At 42.7% G+C, this 26,734-nt stretch overlaps 1 protein-coding gene across 1 annotated transcript in view; it reads left to right on the top strand.

Moving 5' to 3' along the window:
* The window catches only part of TRPC4 (transient receptor potential cation channel subfamily C member 4), a 457,082-nt gene that overhangs the window by 408,846 nt on the left and 21,502 nt on the right, over nt 1-26,734 (top strand). Inside the window, exons 6-7 of the mRNA XM_030200405.1 lie at nt 3,295-3,617; nt 7,994-8,189. Coding sequence (XP_030056265.1) covers nt 3,295-3,617; nt 7,994-8,189 — 519 coding nt within the window. The remainder of the gene's footprint in view (nt 1-3,294; nt 3,618-7,993; nt 8,190-26,734) is intronic.

The raw sequence follows: 26,734 nt of genomic DNA, 5'->3' as shown, positions 1-26,734 counted from the left end.
GGTCGTTTCTGAGATGGGTGTCCTCGGTTTCCTTTATTGCCGAAAATCGGGGACGACCATCTCTAAGTTCGACCTAAATTTCAAGATTTGGACGTCCCCGACTGTATTATTGTTAATTTAAATGTTTCTTGTGTTGAAATATATATATTTTGATTCTAGATTCTATTCTCCACCAATTACCTATAAGGTAATAAGATTTACATTTGTAAGAAAAAGGGAGAATTAAATATTATATTTGTGAAATTACATTAACCTGCACTGCAAGGTTTAAGAACATGTGCTCAAAACATAAAAGACCATATATTCAACTTTAAAAAGGTTTATTTACAATACAGGTAATGTAATAATGTTACAAGCGAGAGGTGGTTTTTACGAATCTTGCTTACAGGAGAAATTTGTGACAAGATAACAGGTCTGAATCATAAATTAACTTACAAAGTCTGTTGTCCAGCTTAGTGATGATCAACAGGAGCCCAGAGTTCCTTTCAGCAGCCTGTGGTGGGGGGGGGGGGGGGGCGGAGAAAAGAGCAGCAAAAGAGAAGAGAAGCCAAGAGAGGAGCATGCTCCTAGCTTTTATAATGTTCCTATGGAAAACTTAGGGGCAACTGAGTCCTGGGTATTGTAGTTTGCAGGGAAGCATTGTCACATGCTATAAGCCTTTTGTCTGCACATGTGCTGGTGTCTTGTCTGATAGTTGATGGGGGGGGGGGGGGGGCAGATACACATCTGATAAGATTTGTCTGAGGTAGCCAGCTATATTTCTATAGGTGATCAGTGTCTTTTGTTTAGCCCCAGCCTGAATCATTGTCTGTGAATAGGTAGATGGGCTTTCAGTCTAAGTCATAGGTGGAGTCTTTTGTAACTGCAGTCTCTGTGGCTACTGTCCCATCTTTCAGCTTTTATTATGCTGATGCACGGATATTCACACCCAGCCAAGCTTTTGTTCAGTCTTCCAGGTGGGAGGAAAAGAGGAACTTGAAATCTCTTTGCAGCAGTACCTTTTATCTTTGTATCTGATCTAACAAAATATTTAAATAACTCTGGTATCATGCTACATTATCAAAACGAAAGATGGACGTCCATCTTGTTTTGATAATACAGGTTTCCACGCCCCTTCGCCGGGAAGTTTTGCGAGGACGTCCCCAACAAAACTTGGACATCCCTTTCGATTATGCCCCTCCACGCTTTCTTCTACAACTAAGAGTTTCCTGAGGCAATAGAAATGCTTTTATTCTGCTTGAAGTGTTGCTTACATTTAAACTGATTGATAACATCATTCCTCTGTGACCACACATGTGATACTTTGAGTAAATGCACTAGACTTTGTTAAACTGAACTCCACTGAAGAATCCCAAGATTTTCACTGAGACCCACAAGATTTTACTATTCTGCCCTTTCACTGGGTATGATTGACATGCAGCTTAAACCAGAGTATAGAGCATCAATATGGGACGACTCAGAACTCTTGAACCAAAATCTTCTTTAACGCAGTAATCAAACAAGGAAAACATAATTTACAGTTCAGATGTGCTGGACAAGAATTTTCCCTTGCAAGCTGGGAGTCTGTTGTCCACCTGCTCTCTCTCCATGCAAGAGAGAAGCTGGGAGTAATTCAACAACATGGTAAAATCTTGATAACACCACAGTAGCTTCAAGGGGGTCACTCAGTGTGACAGACCTCACACAAATCCCTCCCTCCCTCCCTGAGACAAGGAAACACCCACTGATATGTTCCTCATTGGTTGTCATGCAGAAGTTGACACATTTCCTGACAGCCTAATGTGTTTCATAAACATGACATGAAGTACTAAGAGGAAAATCACACAGATCAAAATACCAGCTTCACTAACCAGTGGCACATTTACGGAGGGCCACAGATGCCTTGTCCCCCCAAATTGGCTCTGAGACCAGCGCGGGACAAACACTTTAACTGGTGGGGGTTGGGTACCCTCTATCAGCCAAGGTACCTTTGCAGTGGGGGGAAGTGGCAGCAGGAGGGCGGAGAGGCGGTAGCGGCAGCGGGGGGCAAAAATGGTGGTGGGAAGGTGGCGGTGAGGAGGCCAAAATGTGCCCCCCCCCCCACCGTAGGCTCTGACCCCCTCCCATTCTGTATCTACATGCATATCTTTAATAGCACATAGTTTGCACGTAGGCATATACAGTTGTGGGACTGGGGCGGGGTGCACAATTGTACCTGTAACTTATAGAATCCTATAAGTTACAGGTGTATCTCCTGTAACCAGGCATGCATAGTTACACCAGCTCTATGGCTGGTTTAAGAGTTCCCAGCTAAGCATATACATGTGTGTATGTGTGTGTGTGTGTGTGTGTATATATATATATATATATATAATATATGTAGGGACACTGTGATAAATTACCTCCACATGTCTATTTGCTGCATTTTACACTATAATCATAGTTGATAGTTGTATATGAAATATATCATATGTGATATGCTTTGGAGACTAAATCAAACTGTATGCACAGTTTCCTGCCAAGTATTAATCTGAATAATATTTGGCAGAAATGTTCAAAGTTATAGCAATGAAATCAGCCTGATCAGCATTTTCTGAGGGATATGGCTGAAATTTATGGGCACTATGTGGGGCAATATGTGGTCAAACAGGAGAGATAATTGTATAACAGTTATATAACTTATCATACCCTAACTAAAAAACATTGTCCATAGTCTATCCCTATCTGTATCTTTCCTGGTCCCCACCCTGTTAAGCAGTTAATTCTATAAAGTAAGTGCTAACATTTTTACCCCAGTTACTGTATATGTATTTATTTAGATTTTTGCTCACACCTTTTTCAGTAGTAGCTCAAGGTGAGTTACATTCAGGTACTCTGGATATTTATCTGTCCTAGGAGGGCTCACAATCTAAGTTTATACTTGAGGCTATGGAGGGTTAAGTGACTTGCCCAAGATCACAAGGAGCAGCAGTGGGATTTGAACGGGCCACCTCTGGATTTCGAGACCAGTGCTCTAACCACTAGGCCACTCCTCATGTGTATATATACACATACATGTCAAATTGCTGTGTTCATTTTAGAAGCTTCTGTTACAATGTGATAGCATTATACATCATAGAAAGAGTTTGTTTGTTTAATATGAAATATGCAAAAAAAAAAAATTACAGTGTAATGCACATTACCTGCCAGTTTTAATATCCATTAGTACAGAGACCCCCATTTTATATAAAATGCCAAGAATTAGCATTGTAATCCCAAGCAAACCATTTACCTGGTAGAAATATTAAATTAATTCTCTTATTTTTGTGTTTCCAGTATCATGGATGTCTTCAACGAAATGAGTGGGACATGTGGCACCCCACACTGGTGGCAGAGGCCCTCTTTGCTATTGCAAATATCTTCAGTTCCCTGCGCTTGATCTCACTATTTACTGCAAACTCTCATTTGGGACCTCTGCAGATATCGCTAGGAAGAATGCTGCTAGACATTTTGAAGTTTCTGTTCATCTACTGCCTTGTCCTGCTAGCATTTGCTAATGGCTTGAACCAGTTGTACTTTTACTATGAAACAAATGATTCAGACAAAAATAATGGCTGCAAAGGAATACGATGTGAAAAACAAAACAATGCATTTTCAACGTAAGCTGCTTCATTTACTACTCCTCTTTGACCTTATAGAATAATGGTTTTACCGTGATTTCTGTTGAAATAAATGGGGTTGATATTCAAAAGAGTTTAATGGGGCAGGAGATGCTCCTGCCTGATAAAACCCTGCTGAGCTAGCTTGCTGCTGAAATTCAGTGGCACTTAACAGGTAGTGCGCTGAATATCACCGCTAACTGGCCTTCCCCTAACTGGCTAGGTTAGGGATGGGCAGGGGGCGAAGTTAGGACACAGTGGCAACTTAGCCAGTTAGCAGTGATATTCAGTCCACTAACCAGATAAGTAAGTGCATAAATTTAGAACAACAAAATAGATGTTCTAACTTTAAGCACTAAGTTAACTGGATGCTGCTGCCAGGTTAACTTCCGGGTCAGTGGACATACCCAAGATATTTAATGCCAGGAGCTACACATGCCCGACATTGAATATCTGGAGTTAGGTCAGCCCATGGCTGAAACCAGCTTGCAAGCCATTTACTGCCTCGGGCTGAATATTCCCCTAATCCTATATAGCACAACTTAAGTTGTGTATGCAAATCTGATTGTATTACTACTAATAATAAGAATCATTTCTATAGAGCTACTAGACATATGCAGTGCTGTACACATTATATGCAGGTACTTTCTCTGTCCCTAGAGGGCTCACAATCTAAGTTTTTGGTACCTGGGGCAATGGAGGGTTAAGTGACTTGCCCAAGGTCACAAGGAGCTGCAGTGGGAATTGAACCCTGTTACCCAGGATCAAAGTCCGTTGCACTGGGCTACTCCTCCACTCGTTCACTCATTGTATTCTGGATTTGCACACACAACTTAATTAGCTTAACAAGCTAATCAGCACTGATAATTGAACTTAGGCAATTATTGACAGTAATTTGCATTAATTAGAATTTACAAGCACAACTGTCTAAGCGTATTCTATAAAGTGATGCACATAAATTCTAGCCATGGGAGGGGCAATGGGTGGGTCATGAGCATTCCTTGAATTTATGCACAGTGTTATAGAATATGCCCGTTTGCCCAAAATTAAGGTGTCGGCATTTACACCAGGTTTTCATTGGTGTAAATGGCCACAATTAAATCTAGTCACAGAAAAGGGGTGTTGGGTGTATTCTATAAACTACGCCTAGGTTTAGGCATATTCTATAAACCGAACCAAAATTTAGACATAGTTTATAGAATATGCATAGGTGTTTTGTTTTTTTTTTGCTCCAAAGTTTTAGGCATGATATATAGAATCTAGCTCAATTTATTTGAATAAGAAATAAGGCTCTAAAGGCCTGATTCATTAATGCACTTATCCCATTCTGTGTCTATGAGCAAAACAAACTTGATGAACAAGGTCCCCAGACATGAAAATTCATAGAAGCCGATAGAAGAGCAACCATCACATAAAGATAAGAAGTTGACCCTATGTAGAATTTCAGCCACAGCCTCAGTTTTAGCATGGCTGCTTGTTATATAGCCCTACCCTTAAACATAAAGTTAGGACAAGTATTTCAGTGGTTTCACTTAAGTGAATAAAGCTATCCAGATAGTGTTGAATATGGACACTATCCCCCGGATTCTATATATGGAGGGGCAGAATCGAACGGGGACTACCATCTCTAAGGGCGCCCATCTTTGAGTATAGCGCCGCGAAGGGGTGGGGCAACCCGTATTATCAAAACAGGATGTGCGTCCATCTTCCGTTTCAATAATACGGTCGGGGACGCCCAAATCTCAACATTTGGGTCGACCTTAGAGATGGTCGACCTAAATGTTGAGATCGTCGACCTTAGAGGTGGGCGACCTCGGTTTTCGTCGATAATGGAAACAGAGGACGCCCATCTCAAAAACAACCAAATCCAAGGCATTTGGTCGTGGGAGAAGCCAGCATTCATTTTGCACTGGTCCCCTAAACCCACTCCCCACAACTGTACACCACTACCATAGCCCTTAGGGATGAAGGGGGGCAGCTACATGTGGGTACAGTGGGTTTGTGGTGGGTATTGAAGGGCTCATATTTACCACCACAAGTGTAACAGGTAGGGGGGATGGGCCTGGGTCCACCTGCCTGAAGTGCACTGCACCCACTAAAAACTGCTCCAGGGACCTGCATACTGCTGTGATGGAGCTGGGTATGACATTTGAGGCTGGCATAGAGGCTGGCAAAAAATGTTTTTAATTTTTTTTTGAGGGTGGGAGGGGATTGGTGACCACTGGGGGAATACGGGAGGTCATCCCCGATTCCCTTCGGTGGTCATCTGGTCAGTTCGGGCACCTTTTCAAGACATGGTCATGAATAAAAAGGGACCAAGTAAAGTTAACCAAATGCTCACCGAGGATGCCCATCTGTTGACCATGCCCCCGTCCCGCCTTCAGTACTCTGCCGACATGCCCCTGGGAATTTTGGTCGTCCCCACGACGGGAAGCAGTTGAGGACACCCAAAATCGGCTTTTGATTATGCCGATTTGGGTGACCTTGGGAGAAGGACTCCCATCTCCCGATTTGTGTCGGAAGATGGGCGCCCTTCTCTTTTGAAAATAAGCCTGATGGTGTCTAGATTTGGATGACTAAGGGGCCTTTTACAAAGGCACATAAGGGCCTATGTGCATGCAGCACACGTCAAATTGGCACTACTGCCTGGCTAGTGCATGCATCTGGTGGTAATCCTGAGTTTGGTGTGCACCGAAACCCACAGTAGAAAATAATTTTTTATTTTCTACCGCAGGGGTGTTCCCAGTGGTAATCGGCAGTTGGCGCATGCTGGATGGTTACCGTTTGGGTAACGTGTGAGCCCTTACTGCTAAGTCAGTTTTGCTGTACATCCATTTCCCGGCCCCCCCAAAAACCCTTTTTTCCGGATGCAGTGGAGTAATGGTCCAGCACGCATCCAATACACGTGCCCACACTACTGAAGGCCTTTGTAAAAGAGCCCTTCAATTTGGGCACGATCCAGAGGTATGCGTGCAACTTAACTGGCTTATGAGCCATTAATGAGCAATACTTGACCACTAACAACCAATTATTGATGTTAATTGGCACCAATTAGAATTTGCGTGTGCATCTGGTTACTCACTGTTCTATAGCGCTTGGTACCCAAGTCCCACAGTGTGCAACTCAAAAGGGGGAATTGCCATGGAAGGGGCATTCCAAAAAGTTGTGCTCATTATTACAAGATAATGGGTCAGCACGCCCAACTTGGGTGCCAGCATTTACACCGGGTTTCAGCAGGCGTAAGTCTGGCACCCATTTTTGAATGCCATTTATAGAATCTGGCCCTATCTGCGTAATTCTTGATAATATGTACCTACAGAGTATGCAGTGCAAACTCCCTGCCAAGAAATAGGCATGGGTTTGTAGTTTGCTTTTCTGCTGAATTGACTTCCCGCATCTAAACTGAGTTTTATAACCAGTGCTTTGCGGCGCTTTTAGCTTCTCTGCTTTTGATTCTGTTTGCATATTTTATTGAGGTACGATAACTTTTTGGTTGTGTGTTTTCAAGAGCTCTGATTCTAATTGACCTCTTACACAGGCGTATACATGCCAAAACACGGTCCCTGTTGGGTCGATTTATTAAAGGACTCTTGATTGTTTCACTCTTGAAAGCACTTTGTGCTTCTTTTTTGTTGTTCTTGTTTGTGTACTCTTGGATCCTCTCTTCTGCTATCTAATGAATTCTAAAGGATTTCTTTAACTTTATCTTTTTCATTGACTTAACTGCAGATTGAATTCTATTGATTCTGTTCTAAATTTTCTGATTTTCCATGAGGTTGATGTTCAATACAATTTATACAGTTAACTTTTGAGTTAACCACATAAATCGGTTCAGCTCAAAATCTGGAGTTGGGAAATGCATCACTTTTGGCTAGACAACTTGATGTGTGGTCAACAATTATTCATCTAGGAGAAAGGCCAGGAGGCTGTTCAGATGTTTACCTTTTGTTAATGATGCAAACTGGGGAAATGGGTGTGTAATTTATGGATGTAGACTGTTTTAAGACTGTACATTTGTTTTTGGTTTTGAATTTTAAATTGTAATCTGCTCTGTTAAGGTCAAAAGTTGTGGGCTATAAAAGCTTGTATTAAATTTCTAGCTCCAATTTTTAAAAAATCACTAATCAATCCTCAGAAAATTAATTTGTATAAAATAAAAAGAAAGATGTTTGTACAGGGGGAAAGCAGTAACTCACAATAATGGGATGAACTATGAAGGCTATTCAGTGATATATAAAATAGAAAAAAAGGTACAATTTAATGAATTTCAGGAAATTATTGACTAATTAACTTAACTGTAACTATAGAACAGATAATTGTCATTTTAATCAGTTTTAATGGCTGGATTAATTTATGCAGTTTTATTGTTATTTCAGAATATTTGAAACATTACAGTCATTATTCTGGTCTATATTTGGACTCATCAACCTATATGTGACCAATGTAGAAGCTCCTCATGAATTCACTGAATTTGTTGGTGCCACCATGTTTGGAACCTACAATGTAATTTCTCTGGTTGTTCTGCTCAACATGCTCATAGCCATGATGAATAACTCGTACCAGCTGATTGCAGTAAGTCATTGCTCATTGTCTTTATGTAGGTTTGAAAATGTTCTTGGGCTAGATTTATAAATCACATTAACAGAGAGTTACGTGCATCAGTTCACCTTATTTATCTCAGGTCCCATTGTGGGATGAATTCTATATATGATGCCGAAAAGCCCTTAAAGGGGCCATTTTACAAAGGTGTGTAAGGGCCTACGTTCATCCAACGCATGCCAAATTGGCGTTACTGCCCAGCTAACACGTGCCCGAAGCAGTAATTCTGAATTTGGCGTGCACCGAAAGCATACGGTAGAAAATAATGTTCTATTTTCTAGCACGGGGCGTTCCCGGCGGTAATCAGCAGTTGGCACGCGCTGGATGGTTACCGCATGGGTAACACGTGAGCCCTTACTGCTAAGTCAATGGGTGGCTTTAAAGGCTCAGGCCATAAATAGATGCACGCTGGTTTTCATTTTGCCACAAGTCCATTTCCCGGCCTAAAAAACTCCCTTTTTTTTTAGATGCGATGGAGAAATAGTCTAGCATGCATCCTGTACATGCGCCCACACTACTGCAGGCCACCTTTTTGTGTGCCTTTGTAAAAGGGCTCCAAAATTAGGTGTGGATTATAGAATAGTGCTTATGCCTAGTAATTGCACCTAACTTTAGGCATAGCCAGATCAGAGGTGTATCTGAAGTTCGGCGGTAGGGGGGGCCAGAGTGAGGGGGCACATTATAGCCCCCCCCACCACTGCCATTGCTGACCCCCCCCCCTGCTGCCGTCACCTACCTTTGCTGGCGAGGGACCCCAACCCCCGCCAGCCGAGGTCCGCTTCCTCCTGCCGTTGCCTTTAAAAATATTCCTTCAGCTGGCAGGGGACCCCAACCCCCACCAGCCGAGCCGAGGTCTTTTAAGTTCTTCTTCGATTGTCCTCCGTGCTGTTCAAAGCTGCTGAATCCAGTTTCGGAGTCTGACATTGCTGCTCATTGTACGTGCAGGATGTCAGACTCAAAGACTCTGTTTCTGTGAGTCTGTGGCAATATGCCCTGGCCCCTTTGTGAAAGAGAAGGACTGGAACTGGGAAGGAAGGAAAATTGGGATGGATTTAGTCCTGTCTATTCTGTAATATGGGAGACGTTTTTATGTGTTGATGTGAGATGGACTGTTTTAATTTAGTTGTGCTTCTGTATTTTTGTAACTTTATTATATGTTATAATTTTTGTTTTTGTACCCTGCAATAGGGCTGAGTAAGAAGAGCAAGGTATAAGTTAAATTTAAAATAGTATGATTAAAATAATTACTTGTGCTTTTCATATTGTGTGCCCTAATAGCTCATTAACATTAACTTAATAAATTTAACACAGCCACTGTTTATATAAAAACACATATGGAGGGGCATTTTCAAGCCCTCTGGCTTACATGTGTTGTTTTCAGAATCTACCCCAAAATATCCCCTGGAATAAGGGCTTAGCTAAATTGAGGGAGTAATATTTTCTGATGACTTATTTACTCTGGTAAATTGCTATTTATCCAGTCAAGTGATTCTGAAAATTGCCCTCACAAGGAAACAAGATATCAGTTCTATTGCAGAGACTTATTCCATGCCAGATCATCAACAGTTATAACATCTTAAAAGTGACAAATGTAAGACTGTTTTGACATAATGATTATTGTTTATATCTTACCGTGTCAGTCATCATTCCCAAAACTAAGAAAAGAGAATACGCTTATATTCAAATCACTTTATCAGCTGTGATGCATTGTGGTTGATACTAATGATGATTTGCATGACTAAGAAAAAGACATCAAGAAAAGCAGAAAGGAAAAGGAGAAAAAGCTTATTTAGAGGGGGAGGGTCATAATTACCTTTTGAGAGTAGCACAACCAAGGGTTAAACAATATTTGTTACTGGCAGTGATGGAAAAGCTCTATCCCTTTAAGAGGCTTGGTTTCTGTTACAATGTGGGTATCAGTTGTCTGTACTTTTTTTTCTCCCCTTTTTATACCAGCCAGGGGAGGGCTACCTCAGTAGTAGTAGAGAGACCATATTGGACTCCTGGAGTGAGTGATGGCAGCAATAGCCTCATTAGCTCAGCAACTGACTTAGAACTTGTTGAGACACGCAACTTCCATATATGAAAGCCTCCTATATATTGTAGGCACTATTAAGGACCCCAAGCAGTATTTTTCTGTTTTAGGGGTTCAAGTATTGTGGGTTGGTTTGTTTCTCTTCAGCTACTGAGCTCACTAACCTTTTCATGCTCTGTCTCAAGTTCAGTGTTGTACATATCATCATTTCTAAATGTATGTTCAGCAGCATTATGAATCCTAGATCTCTTAATCTGTTTCCTGCCTCACTACTCCAATTCTTAGATAAACCTTATCTTGGTAGATTAAACCTGATTCCAAAAAATACAGAAGGAAGATATTGAGAACATTACCTTGACATTACCAATTAGAGGGCAGAGCCCAAAGTGTTAAATGGTGGTGACTGAATGACAGCCTCTTAAATAGGTCAAAAATAGTAGAAATGATTCAGGGAAACATTGATCATTTCAAGGCTACCCTGGTCAGTCTATGGGTTTAAATGCAATTATCTGGGGGAATCTAATAATGAGAGCTAGTCTATGGAAAATGGAAAAAAATCCCAGGTGGAGAGCCTTCTCCTGCAACTTCATAAACTTGATAAAGAAAATATAAGAACCCCATCCAAAAAGCTGAGAGGGAGAACGAAGGAAAGTTGAATTGGGATGATAGTAAGTGATATGCAAAAAGTCAACCAAGTTTTGTTTGAGAAGAATACTCAAACTGGGAAGCTCTTGGCAGCTTAATTGAGAGTGTGCAAGTTGCACGGTCAGATCCTGCATAATAGAAGTGTTAACTGAAAAGAATAGCTCAAAAAAGATTTGGGAAATGATTGCATAATTTTTTTTAAAGAATTATATACCTCAGAGGTGAGTGGTAAAAGTGATGGTAGCCATAAATATTTGGAATCTATCAATCTCCCTCAGATCTCACAAGAGCAGTTTGAGCTGATAGAGGAGCATGTTGGCAGCTATTATAGCCCTCAAGGCTGGCAAGTTGCTGGAGATAGACAGGTGTTCACTCAAATTATATAAATGTTTTGTCCAAAATGGAAACAGGAAACAACCTCTACGGAGGTCCAAACGAAACAAGCAGTAGAGGATTTCAAAATGACTTCCAAGCTGGGAGCAGAAGCTTGAAAAGTCTTTATTAAAGCACCAGGAAATGACTCAACATGGGCTGTGATTCGGCAGTCACAAACCACCTGCTTCTGGGTCCACAATAAACACTATGGCGTTATTTGGCTACTGTGTGAGTCAAACACTGTATTTTTTTGTGAACCATGTCCTGACATTGTTGCTGCACCAGAGACTACATACAGCATTTCAGTGGCCATAGTGTTTATTATGACCTCGTGTCAGGTCATCTCCTGGTGCTTTAATAAAGACTTTTCAAGCTTCTACTGTAACATAGAGGGGAAAAATATATATATTTTTTTATTTACCTGGGGGCTCTGGTGAGCTTTGAGGGCTAGAGAGGTGGTGCAGGTCACTCGTGTAGGCCTTTGGAGCTGGGAGGGTGTTTGGAGCTGTCCTCGGGCCATTTCTGGTCCTAGTTGGGGTGTTCTGGCGGGATCAGGTGAAATGGATCGTTTTTGCGGGGGCTTGTTTTGGGCCGGAGAGAGAGGGGCTGTGAGGTCTGATGCTGGCTGGGGAAGTTCGTCGGGCTGGTGGGCCTGAGGAGAGAACGGTGAGGCCTGGGGCACTGCAGGACCCAGAGATATGCTGCAGGAAGCAGCGCTGTGTTTTTTTGAAACCTGGGGACATTTTGGGACGTCCCCGGGTGTGAAGAGTTGTGGCTGGTCTTGTAGCGCCGGTTCAGGGAGCGCCGGAGTGAGGAGCACTAGCGTGTGGCATTCACCGCGATAGTGGGGGAACGCAAGGAGCCGGATGAAGCGCTTCGGGCAGGAGGCGGCAGAAGGAAATGCAGCGGACGGCGGTGGTTCGGAGATGATTGGGCACCCCGGACACTGCGGGATGATTCGGGCATCGTGGTTGTTTTCGGGTTCGTATACGGGCCGATGGAGACTGGCGTGATGGGAGTCCTCACGGCAGTGTTGTGGGGCCGGGTGAGGCGGCGCTACGGTTTTTGGAGCCGGCCTCCTGGCAGAGAGAGGAGCCAACGTGAGGTCTGGTGGCTGGGGGAAGAGGAGGAGGTGGTGTGGTGAGAATGCGCGTGCGTGGGGAGCATGCACATGCCCCATTTCGGTGGCGCTCTAGTGAGGCCTAGAAGCCTGGGCCTCGATTTTGAACTGGAGTTCCAGCAAAAATGGCGGTTTTCAGGGTGATTTTCCTTTTTGCTCTGTTTTTGGTTTGGGACATCGGAGACCGGATTGGATGGCAGGCGTTTGGTGAGAAGGAATTCCTGGTAAAGGTAAGGGGTCATTTGGCCCCAAATTTTAATTAGTTTATTTTTAAAATATATAAATCGGGTTTTTGATTTTTAAAAATTCAGGGTTTGATGTGATTTAAATTTTGTTCGCGGATTTAGGGTCGGGAGATTTTTCTTGATTTTTCTAGTGGGTTGGATTTTGAATTTTAATATTTTTAGGGGATATTTTTGAAGGGGGTTAATTTAATGAGGTTCTGAAAGGGGTAAAGTTATGAATTCGACGGGGTAGGTTAAGGAGAAGTTAACTAAATTTTTTATATACGTTTTAATTAAATTTAGGGTTTTAGGGATTTATGGGCGTTTATTGTGGGGGGCTCTTAAAAATAGGTATTTTTGAAATTTAAAAATGGGGTTTAATAGGGAAAGAGGGGATTAATGGGGTTGGAAAATTTAAAGTAGTTTTGAATAAGTTAAGAGGTAATTTGGTAATAAAATTCAAATTCTCCATTGATTTCTATGGGGGTACATAGGAAAAAATGGAGATTTGGTAGGGCTGACCAACATTCCATTGGTCAGCAGGAGGGATTGGAATTCTGAAATAGACATCTAATTGGCTGGGGGGTCTCTGGAACTCCAGCCGGAGGTTCTGTATCCTAGGTTACGGAGTCACTGGCAGTTGGGAGAGTGAAGCTGACCTCCGAAGAGAGTGGATGTGCTGTGCTGTGTGGGAGTGGTAGTGGTGTGATTTAGCAGTACAATAGGGGAACTCAGAGGGATTTTAGATTCAGTCAGTGTATAGAGGTAAGTGTGAGTGAGGAGGTGTAGTTGGGAAAGGATTGTCCTGAATTTATACAGAGTGAGTGAGTTTGAGATATTGGTTGAGTGGATTTTAGGGGAAAGCGGGTTTGAATGATTGGAAGCAAATCAGATGTGAGGATTGTGAATGTGGTAGGGAGAAAGTTTAAGAAATAAATAAAAATAGAAAAGGGAAAAAAATCTTAGCTGTGTGAGTAAGGGGGGTGATGGATAGAATGTTGATGTTTGAGTGTGCTCATGGAATGTTGAAAGCTGTGCTGTGAGTGAGAGGTGGTCAGACACTCTGAACAGCTGAGGGACAGTTAAAATAAAGCTTAGGCCTGGAAGTACAGGGAAATTTTATTTAATTTATTTTGTTAAAGCTATTGGGCCACAGTTTTTGATAAAATTTCCCACTAGAACCTGAAGCGAAAATAGGGAGGCAGGGTTTTCCCTCCATTTATTTTTATTAAGTGGAAAGTGTAGGGGGAAGCGAGGCGACGGAACGAGCATACAGATTGCAGAAGACAGCACGGGCCCCAACGCAAGAAAGACTACCCGACTCATCGGAGAAAAAGAGTTTCACAGCAGCTAAGTGACTTTGTGGAAGTTTAATTGAATAGGGACTGGAAGAGAAAAAGATACCTGATTCCTCTTGGAAAATGGGTAAATGGGATGATATCTGCAAAAGATAGAAAAATAACACAAAGAATCAAACTCTTACATTTCTGAAACGACTAAAAACTCCAAGTATAATAAACAGTACAGTACTGGGGATAGAGTTAAGAGGTTAAAAGGAATAAAAGTGGAGTAATACTTATCTGAGGGGGGGGGGGGGGGGGGGAATTGGATGAGATGTGTAGGGTAACCTGTTGAAACACAAAGGGAAGATTAAGTGAGAACTGTTACAATTTAACTGGTCTGTATTTATTTAGTATATTCAAAGAAGAGTCAACAAAGAAAGAACATTGTGTTATTCTTAATATCTGTTGTGGTACCAAAGTCAGAATTTTACTATTAAAAGTTTTATAGTTTAGAAATCAAATTTTGTGTGACTCCATTTTATATCCTCAAAGAAAGAAAAAATCCTGAACTTAGTTTTAAATTCCTCTCTGGCTCTTAGAGAGCCAAAGATGTGGTTAGTTTAATGTTGCCCTTTTCCCACACCGGAGAGCTGAGTTTCTGGGAGCGCTGCCACGGCTATTGAGATCCAGCGAACCAGAGCTCAGTAAGTATTATCCATCCTGCTCCAGTGTGAGGGGGAGGTATTGCTACACTACTCCCAGTTTGGAAGTCATTTTATCATTCTCTACTTCTGCTTGTTTTTGTATAAATGTTTTGCACATCTCTTGGTGGGGCCCCTAATACATATATTCAATGAGATCCTATGAAGTGGATCCCTGGCTGACACAGTGAAGCTAGCTAGTATAACTGTTCTGCTTAAAGAGGGTAAAGTCCAAATCCAATGTAGCTCCTATCACTCTATTTCGGTACTTATTAATTTCAAGCTAGTGGCCAATGTTCTAGTAAATAGATTAAACAGCTTTATTTCCATACTGGAAAATGGGAATCCATCAGGCTTTATATCTGATAGGCAAGTGGGAGACATTATAAAGCACCTATTATTATTGATGTGGGGAGTGTAACAACACTGTGCCCTTCAGGGCCGGTCTTAGGCAGAGGCGACCGAGGCGGCCGCATAGGGCCCCGCGCCTAAGGGGGCCCCGCGCGGCATGCCTCGCCTCTGCCTCGCCGACCATGCTCGTCTGCCCTCCACCCATGTCCCGCGACGCGAGTCTCCTCGTTCCCCTGCTGCTCCCCCTCCCTCCAGCCACCTGAGACATCTCCCGTCTGACCCCCCCTCCCCGACCCGCCAAACGACCCTCTTCTGTCACCCGCACCTCACCTCACCTGACCCGACCCAGCATTTTAAAAAAAAAACTCCAAGCGGCGGTGCCGGTGCCTCGCGTCTGAGGGAAGAAAACTCGCTTCGTTGTTGGCCGGCCTTCCCTCAAGTCCCGCCCTACTGACAATGTGATATTTATGTTACCATTCCAGTTTCCTTGTGAATCAGCTGTTAGTGAACCTTTGGGTTTTAGCAATTTCAGACCAGTGACAGAATGGCAAGTATTCTTCATTCTTCATCAGTGAAGTGTGCTACTTACTTCTCAGATCCCATTTCTTTGAATTAGCTGCACTAGATAAGTTATCACCATGGTTACTGGACTTAAATGGAGAGGAATGGTTCAGTGGCAGACCAATAAGCAGCAGGTCAGAGTAGTGTGAAGAAGAATGGATAAAAGGTTTGGTAGAATATTCAGAAATGAACAGATAGGTGTATTGTTCTAGAAAGAAGAACAATGCTTTTTGATGGTGTTGTGATTTGTGCAGAGAAGATATTGAATTTTGCAAGGTTGCAATCCGAAAGGACCAGGAAGATAATAAAAGAAGGAGGTGGGAACAAATTTGGTCAGAGGAGGAATGAGAAATTATGCATTATGGGGTCAATATTCAAAGTGATTTAAGTGGGCAGTAATTTAAGTGCTCAGTGAGCCGACTGCTAATATTCAGTGGCACTTAACTGGGAAGGGCTGTGGAATATTGGCACTAACTGGCCATCTTGAAATTGGGCAAGAGGAGGGTGGATGCTAAGAGTGTGGAGTCAGGGAGGAACCAACAGATATACAGGTGCCAGCAATATTCAGTGTTGGTGCTTGCATATGTATGTCAGTGGCGTAGCCACAGGTGGGCCGGGGCCCACCCACTTAGGGCTTAGGCCCACCCAACAGTAGCACACGTTTAGTGGTAGTTGGTGGGATCCCAAGCTCGGCCAGCTGAAGACTTCCTCCTGATGGTATCAAAAATGCTACTCTCCATGATACCGGCACCTGCGTATGTTCAGTTTTCAGCACATGCCTGCTGCAGACTGCCAAGGTGGAAAGAAGCGTTTTCCCACCAGCTGAGATATTTTTTGGGTGGTGGTTGGGGGAGGGGGAGAATAATTGGTGCCCATCCAGTTCTTCCCTATGCCCACCCAAAATCTGTTGTCTGGATACGCCCCTGATGTATATTAGAAACACATCCGAATCAACACGAATGTACCTAAATCTTTACTAACCAAGCTGCAAAGGACTCAAATACAAATCAGCTTAAGCGTCCAATTTTTCCTACATAAGCACACAACTGTGGAACGCATTACCAAAAGCCTTGAAAACTACAAACGACCACCTAAACTTCCGGAAAACACTAAAAACTAACCTGTTTAAAAAGGCATACCCTACTGATCCAACATAAATGCCTGATCTCTGCAACACAACTCTTCCATTGTACGATTCCCTAGTGTGGCTGGGCCACATGAACTTTATCTCACCACAACATGACTTTGTATTTGTTTACACCGGAGTCTGTAACACCTCTCCGGTACTATGTAAGCCACATTGAGCCTACAAACAGGTGGGAAAATGTGGGATATAAATGTAACAAATAAATAAAATAAATAAAAGTTAAAACTTGATGCAATCACATCTTTTTACAAAGTAGATTCAAAGTGATTTACAATATAAGAACATAAGAGTAGCCATACTGGGTCAGACCAATGGTCCACCTAGCCTGTTTTCCAAACAGTGGCCAAGCCAGGTCACAAGTACTTGGCAGAAACCCAAATCGTGGCAAAACTCCATACTACAAATCCCAGGGCAAGCAGTTGCTTTCCATGTCTGTCTCAATAGCAGACTATGGACTGTTTCTCCAGGAATTTGTCCAAACCTTTTTTAATAACTCTAATAAAAAAAAACTGGTGCCAATAGGAAAGTACAGGAACATACAATCTATAATCCAACAAATTCTCAAATTTGAGGAGGAAAAGACCACATAAAGACAGTTGCTAATACTGTGGCTCACTAATATATAAAGCCATTAATATATGAAGCCATTATAGAGTGCATGCACACTTTTTGACTGTGCAGTGAGGACAGCAAGAGAGGTGAGGAGGGTGTGGAAAATGGGAATTGTGAGATCAAAGTTTGGATACACAGAGCAAAAATCAGCACTTGTATGGACAGGGGGAGTTGTGAAATTGCCACCTCCACATGTAAGTGATGTACATGGAAGCTGCAGGTTTGTGCTGTTCGGTTTTTCAATGTATATATTTTGTAAAATGACTTCTCGCTCTGTACATTTCAGCAAATATATGTGCACTCCTGCAGGTATTTTAGAAAAGGCTGTGCCTTGGAAGTGCCTTTTCTAAAACACCACTGGAATTGATCACTTGATCTAGATGTCTAAATTCCAGTCTCTGTGAAACTCGTGCGACCCTATTCTACTTCCCACTACTCAGGTATAATACTCTATAGTAGATACTGCTATCTGGAGTAAACAGCTCTTATGTTTTTCGAGGGAAAGGTCTCATATAGTCACCCGGTATTCTTATATTGTATCACTCACCAAAAAGGTGAGACCCCTTCTGTGACAATTTTTAATCATCAACACAACCCCCTTCCATCCTCTGTGTGCTATCAACCTGTGTTGAAAATTAATTTTTTGTTTTAGACTTTTTAAAAATTTTTTTACATTTTTATGCTGCTATTCTCAGCGTTGTACGTTAAATCACTCTTGCAAACATATCAACTACCACAACAGTACTAAATATGGCAGGCTTGAGATGGTCACTTATCTGGACACTCCGGTATGTTTTCAAATCTCTAAACCCCAACAGGTGCCTGTTTCACTATCCAGCTTTGTCAAGGGGTATGCTGTAACACCGGGTCTCGACTGCACCACCTCCTTGGGTGGCAGCCAAGTATAAGAATACCCGGTGACTATATGAGACCTTCCCCTCGAAAAACATAAGAGCTGTTTACTCCAGATAACACTATCTACTATTGAGTATTGTACATAAATTCCAGTCTCTACATTCTATGTGAAACAGGACTTTTTCTCTCTTAAAACATTTGCCATTCCAGTGGCCATAGATGGTTATGTAGAGGCTCTCATTTGCTCATAAAACTGGCACATTTTAAGGGCATACTCAAGACCCATTGTATCCACAGTACACTAGTGAATGCACAGGTGCTCAGTGACGGTTCATTGCCTCTCAATATGTGCCAGACATATAGCTCAGGTTATAGCATTGTGCTGTGGCACAGGAAGAAATTTGTATTCAGACCCGCTGGGCACTAGGACTGACAGGAATTAAACAGTTAGTAGAGATGATTCACCTGAACTCCCACCAAGAAGAAAAGTGATTATAATCACAGTGGTGATAACCCTTGCTGACACAAGAGCAGCACTGAGGAGATCATCTCAGCAGAAACCCCCTCGAGTCTTCAGCTAGTAAGGAGAAATCAAGTTAGCAACCTTTCTCCATTGCCTTAATATTTAAATGTAAAATCTGTTGCATTAGTGCTCCTGGTACTGTATATTGTACAGTGAAATTAATCTCTGACTCAAGTAACTTTTATTTTTCAGTTGTGAGCTGCCTCCAACATTGTACCTCCTTTTCTATCCCTTTCCCAACCAACTAATCATTAGGGATAATTACTTTCTCTACCTACGATTAGGTCATTAGAATTAAAATTCTAAAACTCATCCCAGGGAATACCCAGACTCTGGCATATATTATATTATAAACTAAACCCACTCACTGAACTTTTGGCTAAAACACCTTACTATAAGGTGGAATTATTTTTAAAGAGAAAAATGCTATTCTACTCAATAAGAGATCAGCTAATAAAAGATGGGTGAATGTATAGTTAGCTGCAGGAATTGAAGTTAATTGCCAAGTTAATTGAAAGATAATCACTTCTGTATTACAGTCTCTCCATCAAACAAAAGCTAGTGTAGGATGTAAGACGACAGAACCTGCTGGCTTGCTTGCGTCATACAGACATGGGTCATTTTTATGAAAATATTTTAAATATAGGCTTCTATATTATGTTGTCAAATGAATATATATTGCCAATGTTCTAAGTGGAAAGCTATTTGGGAGACCAGTTCTGTAACTTTTCTTCTAAATTCTGATAGTATGGTCAAGCGATACACTTATAATACACTGTGGGGTGTAATTATCAAGGTGGGCTACTGTTATTTTACCACTAACTGGTTCTATTATAGCACAGGTCCCATTTTATGCATTGAGACCTCGTTACTAATAACTGGGATTAACAGTAAAATATTACATCTTGACAGTAGCCCATGTTGATAATTTTCCCCCTTTGTCTATTATTCTGCACTCTGCTATACTAGTCTGAATATTTTAGTGTAGGTTAAATGTATCATGCAGTATTAAAATAATCAGCATTGTTGTTTTTATTCAGTACTGTTGAACACCTTATAAGGATGGTAAGCATATCATTGCTCAAGACAACTCAATTTATTTATTTATATTAAAAAAAATATCCCACACTATCTTACTATTCTATGCAGTTTTCAATAAAAAAACATTTCTTAAAGAACATAAAATGACACAAAATCTCACACAATAAAAAACAATAAATTAAAACAACCAATCAATAAAACGTGTTAGTATCCTGCTTATAATCGAAATAGAAAAACGCCTATATTGTGACCCAAATCGGGAGGTAGACGTTTATCTCACAAAAACGAATAAAGCGGTATAATCGAAAGCCGAATTTCAACTGCACTCCGTCGCGGATGCGGACAAAGTTGATGGGGGCGTGTCGAAGGCGTGGTGAAGGCGGAACTGGGTCGTGGTTATCTGCCGATCAGAGATGGGCGCCTTTCGCCGATAATGGAAAAAAAATATGCGTTTTTAGCGAGAATTTAGGGCATTTTTCCTGGACCCTGTTTTTCCACGAATAAGGCCCCAAAAAGTGCCCTAAATGACCAGATGACCACTGGAGGGAATCGGGGATGACCTCCCCTGACTCCCCCAGTGGTCACAAACCCCCTCCCACCACAAAATATGCCATTTCACAACTTTTTATTTTCACCCTCAAATGTCATACCCACCTCCCTGGCAGCAGTATGCAGGTCACTGGAGCAGTTATTAGGGGGTGCAGTGGACTTCAGGCAGGTGGACCCAGGCCCATCCCCCCCCCACCTGTTACACTTGTGCTGGTAAATGGGAGCCCTCCAAACCGCCCCCCCAAACCCACTGTACCCACATGAAGGTGCCCCCCTTCACCCCTTAGGGCTATAGTAATGGTGTAGACTTGTGGGCAGTGGGTTTTGAGGGGGATTTGGGGGCTCAACACCAAGGGAAGGGTGCTATGCACCTGGGAGCTGTTTTACCTTTTTTTTTTTGTAAGAGTGCCCCCTAGGGTGCCCGGTTGGTGTCCTGGCATGTGAGGGGGACCAGTGCACTACGAATCCTGGCCCCTCCTGCGAATAAATGTCTTGGAGTTATTCGTTTTTGAGCTGGGCGCTTTCGGTTTCCATTATCGCTGAGAAACAAAACGCCCAGCTCAAAAAAAGATAAACGTCCATGTTTTTCAAAAATACGGTTCGGTCCGCCCCTTCACGGACCCGTTCTCGGAGATAAACACCCATGGAGATAGACGTTTCCGTTCGATTATGTCCCTTTTTGTCAATTTGACAGTGGCATGGAGAAGCATAAATAAATATGCTTTCAATTGTTTTCTGAATTCAAACCACTGAAACAATTTTGCCTAATTCATTCAGCAGAGCGTACCATAACATAATTGAGGAAGGCTTTCAGAGATGATGGCAAAATCCCATGTGTAAGCAAGCAACATGGTAACTTAAATGAAGTCTTGGTAATGGGGATGTATACAAAGAACACTGAGGGCCCCTTTTACTAAGCCGCGTAGGTGCCTATGTACACTGAACGCGCACCAAATTTGGAGTTACCGCCCAGTTACCGCGTGGCCCCTTGCGATAATTTCAATTTTGGCGAGCATCTGAAAAATATTTTTTATTTTCTGGCGCATGTATCGGATGCCCGTTAAGTGGCGTATAGGTCATTACTGCCCAGATTCTTTACTGCTAGGTCTATGGCTGGCGGTAATGCCTCAGACCCAAAATGGAAGCGCAGCAATTTTGATTTTGCCATACGTCCATTTTCGGCAAAAAAAGAAGAGACCTTTTTTTACAGGCGCTAAAAAATGGATCAGTGCGCACCCACAACCCACATCTACATTACCACAAGCCATTTTTCAGCATGCCTTTGTAAAACGACCCCTGAATTAGCAGATGGATATACTGAAGAAATAGTGAATTTGATACAATGATAGGAATTGGAAGGCGCTGGAGTTAGCCAGATTGGGGAATGGAAGTAGGACTAGTGTCTTGGTTTTTGCTCCCATTCCTTGATGTCCGCCTGTAATGAATATGCATGAGAAAGATTTGCATGCCCACTATTTCATGCATATTCATTAGGGGTATCCTGAAAACCTGATGGAGGCCCTCGAGGACTGGCAGTGAAGACCAAGGGATTACTGCAGTTCCTAGGAAGGAGAAAATATGAAATAAAAGCGAGGGAAGTAAAAAACAAATGTGCAAATGCTCACAAAGAGACTGTAGTGGCAGGGAAAAACAAAAACAAAGGCAGAGCAAGACCTATGGTAGCACTGTGATGGAAGTAGTATCAAGCAAACTCCAACCCAAGTGGGCACCAGTCCACTTTGGTTTTGAGGATATACTTAATGAATACACATGATGTATGTTGAAGCAGTGGGCATGCGAGTCCACCTCGTTTATAGTCATTAGATATATCCTGAAAACCTGAGTAGATATGTGTCCATGAGGATAGACTGCCTATCTCAGGCCGTAGAAATTATTGCCCACTACATGGCTCATTTTTTTTTAGCAAGATACTGCAGTGATTTGCTATTGCCTTCTGCAGCCCAGGATAACGGTGATTTCTCATCAGCTACAACACTGATTAGATTTCAGTATCTAACATGTTCAGGCTCACTAAGGGGTACTTTTTACTAAACTGAACTAAGAAATGGGCTTAGTATGCTCTTATATGGGACTTTCCTGCTCTAAGCTTTTCCTGCTCTAAGATAAAGGTCTTCTTTCAGTCTGTTTCATTAATGGCCATGCGCTAATGTTAGCATTAACATTTGGCCATTTAAAAAGAATTACCATTGGAGCACTTATTGCCTCCTATTTAGGTGGCGTTAAGGGCTCCCGCATTATGGACTCACTAACCAGACCATGGCAGTAATGTGCACATGATAGCTGAATAGTACATCCATTTCCATTCTCTATCCCTGACACGGCCCCACCAGTGCATGGTTAGAGCACACAGATGGCAAAACTAATGTGGCACGCACCGGAGGTATTAATAGACCAGCTTTGACTTAAGGCTATCACTAAAGCAATTATGGTAGGGTTCAACTATGAGCTTGATTTTCAGACAGCACAGCAACTGCATTAATTTAAATGGTGGCACCAGTGCTTAATATGTTCAGCATTGCTATATGTATAGGCTGGAATGGGGCATGAAATGGGCTGGTACTAGGTGGGAACTATACCTTACAGTTATAGAGGGACATTTTCGATATGACATCTAAGTTGGACTTTAATGTTTTGCGCTAAACATCCTGAATTCGAGTAGGAAATATGGACATTTTGAATACCGCTATATTTTTCGAAAATACTGTTTATAACAAGGTTTTGTGCTTTGTGCGTTTATTTTTTCAGTCCATTTTTGGGAAAAAAAAAAAGTACAAGTGAAAAACATGGAAAATCAAGCCATTTGGATGTAAGAGGGGCCAGCATTTTTTGGTCCCCCAGACATCCTAGGAGAGCAATGGGGCTCCCTAGGGAGCACTGCTGTGGACTTCATATAAATGCTCCAAGGTACACATCTCACCATTGCTCTCTTATCTTGTCTGCTGAGCTCTCCAAACCCACCCAAAACATACTACCCGTAACTGTGCAGCACTATAATAGCCCTTATGGGTGAAAGGGGCACCTATATGTGGGTACAGTGGGTTTCTGGTGAGTTTTGGAGGGCTCACAGTTTCCACCAAAAGTGTAACAGGTAGGGGGAGGTATGGGCCTGGGTCTACAGTGCACTGCACCCATCACTGCACTAATCCAGGGACATGCATACTGCTCTAATGGACCTGGCTAAAACATCTGAGGCTGTCATAGAGGCTTGTAAGTACTATTTTTTACTCACATTTTTGGGGGGGGTGAGTGGGAAGGGGGGTCAGTGACCACTTGTGGAGTAAGGGTGGTCATCCCTGATTCCCTCCAGTGGTCATCTGGTCATTTAGGGCACCTTTTTGTGCCTTATTCATTCTGAAAACAGGTCTAGACCAAAATGCTGAGGTTTTCACCCGATATTTTGTTTTTGTTCCATTATGGCTGTAAAACATCCATGTGTTAGGCATGCCTTAATCCCACCTTTGAAATGCCTCTGACATGCCTCCTTGTGATATGCATGCACCGCAGATGAAATGCATAGATACATATCTGCAAACCAGGTTTTGAAAGTACCGATTTGGACATTTTGAGAAGAAATCCACCCCATAGTCCATTAATAGCAACACGCTAACTTTTAAAATGAACTAAGCTATAAGACTTTGGTACATGCTAAATTTCAAAAGGAAACTGGGTGATTTTGTTTTAAAAATTAGCTGCAAGTATGTATTTAAATGGTGCAGGAACTTTGCATTTTCTGTTCTTGCAGGTGAAAATGCAAATACACATGCCCTAATTATTCATCCAACCTAGATAAATCTCCACAACACTTTGCTTAAATCGGTTAAAATTCTGTACACTATGAAAGTCCAGACATACTTTTAGCTACTCTTAGCAGAATTTGTTTTCATCCAACCAGTGGTGTGCTGGAGCCGGCTCACACTGGCTCGCAAGAGCCGGTTGTTAAATTTTCTTCCGACTTGCGAGCCGGTTGTTAAAAAGCGCGAGCCAGCTCTCCTCCCTCCGGATCTGGTCCCTCACCGACCTGACTCTGAGTCACCCTGCCTTGTCCTTCGAATTCTTCAGGGCAGGCAGCCTTGCCTGCCCGCTGCCAGCGCTGACTCTCCCCCACTGCCGGTTCGCACTTTAAAAATGGCCGCCGAGACTTCCAGAGGTGGCCTCGCGAGACATCTGCTGAAGTCTTGGAGGCTGCCTTTGTAATTCTCGGTGGCCATTTTGAAGTGCGATCCGGCAGCGGAGGAGAGTCAGCGCTGGCAGCGGGTAGGCAAGACTGCCTGCCCCGAAAAATTCGAAGGACAAGGCAGGGTGACTCAGAGTCAGGTTGGTGAGGGACCGGATCTGGAGGGAGGGAGGAGAATTCGCTGAACAAATTGGGAGGGGGTGGCAGGGGAGAGAAGGGAGTCGCTGGCATTGGTGGGATGGATGGATGGAGGGGAGAGAAGGGTCGTTGGGTATGGGTGCATGCAGGGCAGGGGAAAGGAGGGTCACTGGGTATGGGTACATGGAGGGCAGGGCAGGGGAGAGGAGGGTCACTGGGTATGGGTGGATGGAGGGCAGGGGTCGCTGGGTATGGGTGCATGGGAGGGCAGGGGAGAGGAGGGTCACTGGGTATGGTTGCATGCAGGGCAGGGGGAGAGAAGGGTCGCTGGACATGGGTGGTGGAGGGCAGGGGAGAGGAGGGGAGAGAGAAGAAATGCTGGACATGGATGGAGGGGAGGGAAGAGTGAGGAAGGAGCTGAGATGAGGGAAAAGGAAGAGAGGAGAAAAACTGCGCATGGATGAAGAAAATAGGCAGAAGCTGAGGACCAGAAATGAAGAAAGGAGGTAAGGAAAGAAATAAATGGAAAGGAAGCCCTGGAAACAGAGTTAAGAGGACAGATAGCAGCAGAATTGGATACAGGGCCAGCATGATCAGAAAATGGTCACCAGACAACAAGGTAGAAAAAAAAAATCATTTATTTCATTATAGTGTTTGGAATATGTTCACTTTGAGAATCAGGTGCTCAACATTAAAAGTTTATATTTATTTATTTATTTATGGCATTTTATCGCACATTAAACATGAATTAGATTGTAACCTGGGATCATTTAATTTGTTTTCCTGGAGTAATGCATTGCCACCCCCCCCCCCCCGGCTCTCTCCCCAGCCATAGCCAGCTTTGCAATTTGGGGGAGGGTGCAGAGTGGGACCGGGGAGAGAGCCTGTTGTTAAACATTTACCAGCACACCACTGCATCCAACCCTCCCTTCCTCCCTCCCCCTAAAAAGATAAACCAAATTGTAAAGCAGGTGCATCTACCTGTCAGCAAATTATGGGGTCCTTTTACAAAATTGCGGTAAAATTGGCCTGTGGTAGTGTGGGCATGTCTTTTTGGCGCACGCTGGACCACTTTCTACCGTGACTGCGTAAAAGGCCATTTTTGAAGGCGCTGGGAAATGGGCATGCGCAAAAATTAAAACTCACACGTGCCTATTTATGACCTGAGCCCTTACCACCACCACTGACCTTGTAGCAAGGACTCATGCACTACCCATGCGGTAACCAACAGCACACCCCAATGTAGCTTCACTACCGATTACCACCAGGAACGCCCCTGTGGTAGAAAATAGAAAAATATTTTCTACCGCGGGATTCAGCGCGCGTCAAACTTGGAATTCCACCGGGCGCACACACTATCCTCGTGGTAGTGCCAATTTGGCATGCGCTACCCGCATGTTAACCCTCTCACAGCTTTGTAAAAAGGGCCCCTTTTTTTTATTGTCGTATAGAAACATGCTTACTCCGGAAGAAAATCCTTATTTATATCTCTATTGTTTTGCTACAGCTATTCTTGCTCGTGTTTTATAACCCATTATTGCAGCTTCTGAAAGAAAAATTAAAGGGCTTAACAATAGTTTCCTACCTGTTAATAGCATGCTTTGATCTATAAACTTATAAAATGAAATATATGCAAGCACACAGAGAATTAAATAGTGCAAGTGGATGAACACTGACATTTGATACACACACACAGAATGCTGTCGATGGAAGCCCTAGATTGATCCTTCAGATGCTATGGCTAATGGGAATCATCAATATCCTCTCATAAATGTTGCTCAAATTGGTAGTGTGACATTTAGTAGGAGAAAAGATATATAGATACAATGTTACCCTGTTGTATCATCATAATAAGTATCATGATGGTTATTATTTCTGTAGCTTGAATATAACAGCATTAATTTGTGACTTGTCCTGTGGTTTTATAGAAACCTATAATTGCAAAGTTACATTAAGGCGTGTGTGGACAAATCATTTTAGTGCAGGGCCACATTAGAATGCTTTGCCTGAATCATGTGTCAGGGGAGGAGATCCTTCACAAGATTTGCATGCCCCCTCAGAACCCTAGTCAGAGAGTGGAGGGAATCTTTTTGGAATTTCCACTGGGAAGATATAGGGGAGGAAGGGTTGTACAGGAAAAAAAAGGCTAAAAGTTTTGCCCAT

Source organism: Microcaecilia unicolor, chromosome 4 (genome assembly GCF_901765095.1).
Source record: "Microcaecilia unicolor chromosome 4, aMicUni1.1, whole genome shotgun sequence".
Classification (NCBI taxonomy): Eukaryota; Metazoa; Chordata; class Amphibia; order Gymnophiona; family Siphonopidae; genus Microcaecilia; species Microcaecilia unicolor.
This window is presented reverse-complemented; position numbering and strand designations above follow the sequence as displayed.